At 36.5% G+C, this 10,000-nt stretch overlaps 1 protein-coding gene across 2 annotated transcripts in view; it reads left to right on the top strand.

The window, feature by feature from the left end:
- LOC138015087 (coronin-7-like) overlaps nt 1–5,721 on the top strand; it is a 47,013-nt gene extending 41,292 nt beyond the window's left edge. For both annotated transcript variants that reach the window (XM_068862002.1, XM_068862001.1), the window contains exons 26-29: nt 745–880; nt 1,688–1,782; nt 2,008–2,097; nt 5,158–5,721. In XM_068862002.1, the coding sequence (XP_068718103.1) occupies nt 745–880; nt 1,688–1,782; nt 2,008–2,097; nt 5,158–5,166 (330 nt within the window). In that variant the 3' untranslated portion in view covers nt 5,167–5,721. The remainder of the gene's footprint in view (nt 1–744; nt 881–1,687; nt 1,783–2,007; nt 2,098–5,157) is intronic.
- The last annotated feature ends 4,279 nt before the right edge of the window (nt 5,722–10,000 follow it).

The following is a 10,000-nucleotide window of genomic DNA, read 5'->3' as shown; positions in this document are numbered from 1 at the left end:
AGTTTAATTGGCTCGTCATTAATACTTCTGTCAGACCATTTGTCAGTTTCAAGCATGCAGGGATTGTATTTATTTATGTTTAATTATTATATTTTATTTATTGTTACAAGTATGTCATGCAATGATAGCTATGATAACAGCAAGGATTGTTGTCTGTTGTCTTATTTGTGAGGTATTACCTGCTTCAAATGAAATAATTTCATGATCATTTAGTCTGTAAAATGAAGTTGGTCTGGTTTTAGATAAATAAATGTAATTTTTGATTTCCGCTTCTTAGATCAAATTTCTTTATCTTTATTATCCTTCACGTGTTGTAAAACTAGGTCAGATTTGGTTTTCACCTTTTGGGTGTTGAGTGGATTTTTGAATGAAGGGAGGTTTTATGTTAAATTAAGAGGATAGACTAGAGATTAAGAGGTGCAATTTGTAGTTATAGTAAACATTCATAGTTTTTCTTATTTGGTTATAGACATATGATTATTTTTCACTCAAATTTATGCATGATATTATTAAGGATATATTTCACTATTATAATATTATCATTTGCTACGGTTTACTGTCTATTTTGTAATATTAGTTTGTAATGATAATATAATATTGATTCAATTTTTACATGATTCCGACAAAAAATTAATGAAGAAAAAGAAAGGCCTAGATTTGGAGTCCTGGTAAAGCTCATCTCAAAACATTACAAAAGTGTATAAGTGCATCACATTAGAAATTAACTCGTTGACCTCAAAACAGATGGAATATTTCCAAGATGACCTTTTTCCTGACACAAGGATGTGGTGGGACCCTGCACTGGCGTGTGATGAGTGGTTTGCTGGGAAAAATGGACAACAGAGGAGGCTGTCTCTCAGACCAGAAGACATGAAGCCATGTACGTCTAGTCACTTTGAGTGACGTAATTTGCAATAATTTGAAAGGGTCGATATGAGTACAAGATATTTACTTGTTAAGGTACATCAGAGCTTAGAATGGCACTTATTAAAATACACTGTGCAGGGAAAGTCATACACAAGTACCTGAATTTTTGTTTCACTTTACCTGAATGCAGGCTATTGATATTGTGGAAGGAAGAAAGAGTCAATGGATCATGTTATAACATACATCACAGACTTGGCATTACCTAAAGTAGCTATAGACTAGACAATCCTAGACTATGCAATCACTCTGAATTTACAGATTATTCACTGAGGGACTCTGTGAACAAACTTGCTGTTCCAATGCCATGCACCAATTGCTTGAATAAAACAGTTTTTGCTACAGCGTTTCAGAGTCACTGAATGATTTTTGTTGACAGCTCAACTCGTACCATTCTTAGACACACGGCATTCATGTAAAGCAGTTTTTATGTTTTAGTTTCTTTTTATTACTTTTAGAATATTAGATTTAGTTAGGATATGGTGTATTTAGGTCTTACAAAGTTAACATACATACATGCAATGGTTACTTATGGTGATTCCAGTGAACTAATAAAGAACAAATGACTGGCAACCTTGCTCCTCTGGTTCCCTTCCTGCGCCTAAAAGACGTTTCTTTTAGTTGGTCCCCAGTGCGTGATGCGTAAGTGTTCACTTTATTTTAAGTCCACTCAGAGTAGTCTATTAACATATCAAGCCGTTATGTGATGTTAACACCGTGAGGCTAACTAGCTAATGCTGTTATATTCCTTTGCTAAATTCAGTGAGTGAAGCACCCAAGACTGAGCCTATTCCTAGGAAGTATGACAGCAGACAGGAGTTGGTTGAGGCCAAGACAACTGATCAACAGAAAGAAGAGGTAGGTAAAGATGTGATGAAATTTTTACTCCTAATTTCTGCTTTTTCACTGAATAAGTTCATTTTACTGAAAAAACTGAACCAACACTGAAATGGTTGTCTTCATCTTTGAAAGACTAGAATTAGTTGTTATCTAGCACATCCTTTTATGTGCAAACTGATACCTTATAGATAATAGCTGGAGTCCAATCAATTTTTATTGTTTTCTTTTTTTCCTTTTTTTCAGCTATTGAACTCCATGGTAGAAAAATTAAGAAGTTATGATGAAGAACCTCTTCCACAGGATTTGCAAGAAGGCGTTGATGATGATGAATGGGTTAGCAAGAATCATACTTCCTATCTTCCTAACACTAAAAAGTGGACAGTGTCTTTTTTGGCTTGCTATCCAGTAATTCAATGTGAATTATGCTGGTGCAAAAAGAGACTATATTAATTTAACCACTTACCAACCGAGTGCGAAGACCGCACTGGGGAATATTGGCCCAAGGTCATGGCAGTACAGACCGAGTTCATTGAGGTCCATACAAAAACTACCAAGGGTCAATGTTCCCCAGTTCAGTCCAGAGCAAGGGAGCTTAGTTGTTTGCTTTATGGCAATGTTTCTTTGAGTGATCGGACACTTCTACGCTTGGTGAATGCTCATAATCTTTGTCTACCATCAGCAACGGTAACCATTTACATGTAAAACTGAATTCCGCTTGCTATAACTAAGTACTGGTGTGATGAGAAACTGAAATTCTGCTTTCTAAAACTTCTTTTTCTTCATTGAACTTGAATTTCCTGGAAGAGAGAAAAAGTATGGAAATGGACCGTTTCCATGGTAATGGTCTGTACTGTAAAATCCCAACTGAAAACCAGCCAATCAGAGTGCTCCATTTAGCTTGAGAATAATTGCTTGCCATATTATAACAAATGAAGTTCTGTTAATTTATGTTGAGTTAATGCCAAGGTTTTTGTAAGCATACACTGGTACATGTGAAGATTAATAACTTCTTACTAACCAAGCGCGAGGCCGTACTGGGGAATATTGGCCCGAGGTCATGGCAGTAAGACCGTTCAAAAACGACCGAGGGCCAATATTCCCCAGTACGGCTCGAGCTAGCTCAGTTAGTAAGTTGTTTATTATATGGCTTTTTAATATTACCTTTTGCTTTGTTTTTGCAAGCCCGTAATCGGCCCGTGGGCATTACGGGATAATAATGCCCTACAATTCAGTCACAATTAGCCAATCAGAGCGTGCGTTATATCGGCTACAAACACAAGGCATATAATAATAAGGATTAAGGTGTCCCAGTTTATCAAGTTTCATGGTTCTCATACATACATCAAAATTTGAACCAATTTAACAATGGAGGTGAAGAACTGATTTAGAAAGGAAACGAAGGACTGAACAGTCAGTCGGAACCTAATCAAACAAATACCTCCTTTATCGTATTTTATTGTGCTTTGATCTTATTTTTTGGTGTTTCCATTTTGTTTCTGTCAAATGTTGATTTGATCAATTTGTAGTTTCCATTTCTGCTGAGGTGCTTAAGGTTTCTTTGTGCCCAAATAAGAGTTTTGCGTTACTTTATTATTTCCAAATACTTGGAGTCAACATCAGGTGTATGTTATCTTGTTTTGCTGTTTATTTCCTTTCTTTCCAGCTGCAAGTTTGCATTATTGTTATTTATTGTTCCATTGTAATATAGGCCATCAATTGTTTATTAATTTTCCAAGTTTTTACCGTCAGTGGGGTAAACAAGTTGCTTGCCCGTAGTGCATGTCTGATGAATTGAATTTTACACTACTCAGGTTGAAACTGGTATACTCTGATGTAATAATATTAATACCATGTGTCCATTATACTGGCAATGCAACATTGAGAAATTTTATTGTACAGTATGTGCATTTGAACCAATTGACATTGCAGAGTGTCTCGTCACACTTTCAAAGGCATTCAGCAGCACAACTTCACAACTTCAGTGCATTCAGTGCAACTCTGAGAATTTTTCCAATGTTGGCCAACTTAAGTGACTGTATAGCAATTTTCTTCAAGGTCCCTGTCCTTGGTGCAGGTGACCCGAAAACACTGACCCCGGGTCCACGGACTACCCCTACAGACCCCCTCTACAGACCACCTGAAAACAACATACAGTAGAAATAAAAATAAATAAAATAAAAGAAATAACCCTGTAACAACTAAAGACTTGACTTACCGCTTGCTTGGATACCAAATCGTGTCAGGGAAATCTCAACTGTTATGCTCTGCAGATTATACTCAGACTCAGGTGAAAGGTATATAAAGCACATATTGACAATTCCTTTGCTGTGGACCGGTGTGCTTCAAAAACATAACTAAGTTCAATTTCCATCATTTTGTTCAGAAAAGCGAGATCGTAAACCTGTGGGAGATTGATCCAAACAAAATGGCCGACAGAAAGAAAGAAAAGAAAGACAACACTTAGTCATTGTCAGTCTCTTTTGAAGCACTCCGGTCCACAGTGAAAGACAAGGCAATACATGTGATTAATATACCTTGCACCTGAGCCTGAGTCTGTTAAATTTGCAGAGCATAACAGTTGAGATTTCCCCGACACAAGTGTTCTATCCAGACAAGCGGTAAGTCAAATATTTAGTTATTTCTTTTATTTTATTTATTTTAATTTGTATGCTGTTTTGGGGTGGTTCATAGAGGGGGTCTGTAGGGTAGTCTGTGGACCTGGTCTGCAGGGGGTGCCCGGTCAGTGGTTTTGGGTCACCCCCTCAGTGCACTGTGGTATCACGCAGCTTGATGTGAATGCAGCAACAACAATGCAGTCCTTCTTAAAAATACATTCATTATTTGATTCTGTGGCTCTTTGATAAATATACATGGATAAATTAATAACCAGCCCTTAAAAGTTTGTGAATGCCTTCAAGAACCATGATACCTACAAGATTGTAGGAAAAAATTGATGCAGCTTTGCTTGAGATCCAGAGTTATTTCTAGGTGGCAAAGAGGGTAAGGGAAAGTGAAAAGATTGGTTTTCTCTCAAAATTCACTTGCAACATTCACTTCATAGCACCTCCTTTGTTAAATTTATTATTAGGCCAGGTAACTTTGCAAAATGTGTGAAACTACTTCATACACCTTATTGCAAAATGGCCGCCATTTTGGTGTTCTTTTGTTTTTTATCCTTAGTGTAAAAACCTGTGAAATTGAGTACAGTTGATGTAAAACAAAGAAAACCAAAGAGAGCAAAGCTTACAATAACCTAACCTTAACACAAGCTACTGGAAGAAAGAAAAACTTTCATAAATTTTTACAGCAAGGATAACACTTTTAGTAGGTAAAATGTTACAAAGAGGAGACAAAACATATCCATGTATCTGATTACCCTTTTCTCTCTTTCAGGACGACTGATGCAGAAGGATGGGAGTATTTTTCACAGACTCAGAAAATCACATTTGTAGCCAAATAAATACATTTTTAATACATACTCTTGAATATACATGTACTACGTAGGAATTAAATGACATTGGTTTGAAATTACACCTTTCAAAGAAAGTTTTTATTTATCAACACAGGTTTGTTAAATAAACAAATTTTAGAATTAATTGATTTCCTTTGTTGAGGCCTGAGGCAAAAGTTTCTTAAAGAGTTTTTGGTGAATTTAAATTAGCAATCAAACTGTTTTTAAAATTCAGAATTATAACTGTTGTAATTCCACAGTTTCTGTTGTTCAGGTGATCACGAATTAGAGATATTTGTTGGCATAGCTTTGCCAATAATTTCAGTACAGTGCATCATTAAGTGTTGCTTTCATGGACACTATTTTAAAATTTAAAAAAAAGGATTTTGTTTCTATTTGTTGTGTTTGTAGTTGGTGGATCCATTTCTTGCCTGAAAATTATTGGACTATGTCATTCAGTCAATCAGTTTTTGATTGTTAAAACAGTAAAGAAAATGTTAACCTGTGAGCATAGTCTCCTTCAATCTTCCTAGATAAGTTGGGAAGAGGAAGAAAACTCTGCCAGCCACCTCAACATTCTTTGATTTGCTGCTCATCCAAAGAAATGGATGAGTCTGTCCAGTTTTGACTTGCCAAACCTTTTTTTTTTTTAATTCTTGCACATGATCAATCGCCACGCATTGTTGAAATTTACAACAGTGTGGCAATTTTTAACTGTCTTAATTCCCACAATTATTTCCTTCATTATTTCCTCCATGTGTCGATTACAGAAACTAGTCTCCCAGAAACAACCTACTGTATAACTTTTTAAGGAAAAATTGAAAACTATCAACTATCTTGGGTTTCCAAGGAAATGATTCCTTGGTTGTCGTGTGTTTGCCAGAGTTGTTCGAAAATATCCCAACTGTTTGTTGTTTGTTTTGTGGTTACTGGTCACGCATGACTGACCCCAAATACATTTGAATTTTTAACGCATGATCAACACGAAATGTTTTTCTCAATAGCCCCGTTTTGGTCTCTTTTACATCAGGGTGAAATTTAACGAGATGTAGGGTAACCCTTCTTAATATAAAAATGATGAGATTCAAAAACAATTTTTCAGGTTTCCATAGAGTTAACAAGTGGGAACATTCAACTCACTTTAGTATTATTTTTGACCTCACACTGAATGGTTTGCTTATATAATGACTTCCTTTGTGTACAGAAGTAAGGCCCTGTTTAAAAGGAGGGAGGGTTACCCTAGCACTTACACATTTCTTCTTTTTTTGAGGAATGTGTTTCCAAGGCAGATAGGGTTACCCTACCTTGGCTATCTTTGTCCCTTCTACTAGGGTAACCCTAGCAGTAGGGTTATCCCTAACAGGGCCTGTTAAAACAACAATTTGATCAAAATAAAATGCTGTTGCTACATTCACAGTACAGGTGGTGTCAAGCTTGATAAGTCAACCAAACAAATCTGGAAACAAAATATGATTGATTTGCTTTACAACTGTTTTCTACTAGTAAACTTCATTTTACCAGACTGAGTATTAAAGGGAACCTCCACTAAAACAACAAAATAGTTTTAAACCACAGAACATAATGTTTACAATTGGAATTGCTCAATCTTTTTCCAATGAAAGCGTTTGTATTCGAGAAAAATAAATTCCAAAAACGCTTATTTTGGCTTTCAAATTTCCCGGGCGCCGCCATCTTGAATAATTGTGACGTACCTTGGTTGCCTTATTGTTCCAGAACAATCGCTCTTTGTATCAGAACAATAGGGCAACCAAGTTACGTCACAATTATTCAAGATGGCGGCGCCCATGAAATTTGAAAGCCAAAATAAGCGTTTTTGGAATTTATTTTTCTCGAATACAAACGTTTTCATTGGAAAAAGATTGAGCAATTCCAATTGTAAACATTATGTTCTGTGGTTTAAAGTTGTTTTGTTGTTTTAGTGGAGGTTCCCTTTAAGCAGATGATATTGAAAGTGACAAATGGAAGACAATTTCACAATAAAAATCTTGGTTGTGTGTACTGGACAATGTTGGTTTACCTTCATAAACCAAGGAATGACTGAACCAAAAAATCTGTGTCTTAATTAAACCAAGCATTACAATGTACTATTGAAATTAAAGTGCATGTCCACTAGAACACTGACATTTCTTAGATCTTCAATTTGGCTAATATTTTGGTATTGTACCTGGCTTTCATAAAGACCCAAATTTCTGATCAAGTGAAAAGGTTGTTTTAATGTTGTTTTATTTTTTATTAACAAGGGTAATCCCACTTAAAGTCATTTGTTCCAACTCTGTCCCTTGGAATCAGTCTAAGTTCTGAACCATGCTTTAAGAACACATTTCCTACAAAGTAAATAGACAAAACAATGCTGTTTAACATTTACGAGGTAAACACTACAATGCCTTAAGTAGGATGCAGGGGCAGATCCAGGATTTTTCTTAGGATGGGGTGCACCACTAAGGAATGGCGTAGCTGACTGGAGACCTTTTTTTTTTGCAGAATACAGGTTGTATTAGAAAGCTGCAGGTCATCTCAGGGAGGAAGGGTGGGTGTGCACCCTCTGCTCCCTCCCCCTAGATCTGCCCCTGGCATGGTGTTTTCAAAGCAAAGCGAAGGTTTAACAGACACATGAATTCATTTACATAACAAAGTTTACAGGGATTTACCAGAACTGTTTTTTTTTACATGTGAACATAGGGCAGTTAAAGAAACAAGGGGTACAGTTTTTCTTCATTATAGACCATATTCAGAAATGGTGCCTAAGTAATTATTCTTGTGTCTTTATATAATGCTAATCATCATCACTAACCTCGTTAGCATGAACAAATTCAAAAGAATTATTGCTTCAAAGTGAGGCTAGTGAGGACACAGGCAGCCCAGCCTCGGATGATAAAAAATTGTAAGGATTTGTATGGGAATCTTGACAACCAACTGAAAAAGATATTTACATGCAAAAGTTTTCAATAAAAAAGCAGCACTCTATTGTTGTGGTGATTTTCTCGCTTTTTGTGTGGTTATTTGCCTGACTGAATGCGATTTAAGCGACTTCTCAAATTCCTGGGTTGTCACTCCTACCTAAATAAAGGAAAGGCTGGAATGTAATTTCTAGCTTACCTCACATCTCACCAATAAAATCACCCTTCTCCGGCATCCGTCACGCTCAAACTCCAGTGAAGGCCACTTGGATAAATTTACTTCTCTTTGACCAAGTTTCAAGGTTCAGTGAGTATCCATTGCTGAGTAACAGTGAAAAATATTCAAAACCCTTCGAGGTTTGCTTACAACGAATTTGGACACCGTTGGTCAACTGTTCACTTGAGCCTTGATATGGTTGGAGCAAATAAGCGACCAGCCGGTTGACCAGCCGTGTCCAAATTTGTTGTAAGCGGGCCTAGAAGGATTTTGAATATTTTTCGCTGTTTCTCAGCAATGAATGACACTTGCTGGAACTTGGTCAAAGAGAAGTAAATTTATTCATGTGGCCATCACCAGAGTTTGAGCGTGACTGATGCCAGAGGTGTGATTTTATCAGCGAGATGTTAGGCAAGCCAGCAATTACATTCCAGCCTTTCCTTTATTTTAGATAGGAGTTACAATCCAGGAATTTGAGAAGTCGCTTAAATTGCATTCAATCAGGCAAATAACCACACAAAAAGTGAGAAAGTCACCTCGACAATAAAGTACAGCTTTTTTATTGAGATTCACATACAAATCCTTATAATTCTTTACCCTCAAAGAGTCTGGGCTGCATTTGGTGAGGATGATTAGCACAAAGGCCACCATTTATGAATACAGTCTTTTAACAGGTACTTTCCTAGCATTGGTCTTGTGGCTAAGGTGATGAATTAGTTTGGGAATCAGGAACTGGAAAAGTACCCACAACTTCCTTTTCCAAGTAGACTGATCATTAAACTAGGGGGATAGGCAAGTTATTAAAATACTAACTTACCTGCACTTTGAGATGGATTTATCCCTATGCCATCTGAAACAGAAATAATAAAATAAACGGAAACATCGATTCAAAGAGCTACAACTACTGGTAATTGAACTAATTTATTATTCTAATCTCTGTAATTGTATGAGAGTGCCACTTGTCAAAGTGATGAGGTGACAATATGCAAAAGTTTAAAAATCTATAAAAACAAAGAAAGATCTTAATCTGCTACAAACTCATATTTATATGTATATACTTTATAAGTATGGATGTAACTACACTGTAACATCCTTCCTGCCTTCAAATGTGGTAACTCTGTTCTCAAGCTACAGACCTACTTCTATTCTTCCATGCCTTTCTTAGGTCTTTGGTAAACTCTTAAAGGGGATATAGTTTTTGTGCCCCCCCCCCCCCCCCCCCCCCCCCATTGACGGGTGACTCTTAATAGGTTTTACTCTGTCGGTGTAGGTCTTCACATCTAAGGAAGAAAACCATAAGCTCCCCTTCCCCTTGGTTATCTAAAAACACATCTAAGAAGGGGAGCTTATGGTTTTCTTCCTTAGATGTGCTTTTAGATAACCATATTAATCAGGGCATTATTACCTCAGTTTTCCACAAGAAGACCTACACCGGTCTTCTCACTAATTATTAAAGCTTTGTACCTTTTAGTTACAAATTAGGACTAGTATGCACTCTGCTTGACTGAGTATTTAAAATTAATAATACTTGGACTGGTTTTCACTTGGACATAAGCAACCTTACCAAAACATTAAGGAAGAATTTGTTTCCTTCCAGCGTTATTGAGAATGTTGTTAGAAAATTTCTCAACAATTACTTTACCTCTGATT

Source organism: Montipora capricornis, chromosome 9 (assembly GCF_036669925.1).
Source record: "Montipora capricornis isolate CH-2021 chromosome 9, ASM3666992v2, whole genome shotgun sequence".
Lineage (NCBI taxonomy): Eukaryota > Metazoa > Cnidaria > Anthozoa > Scleractinia > Acroporidae > Montipora > Montipora capricornis.
This window is presented reverse-complemented; position numbering and strand designations above follow the sequence as displayed.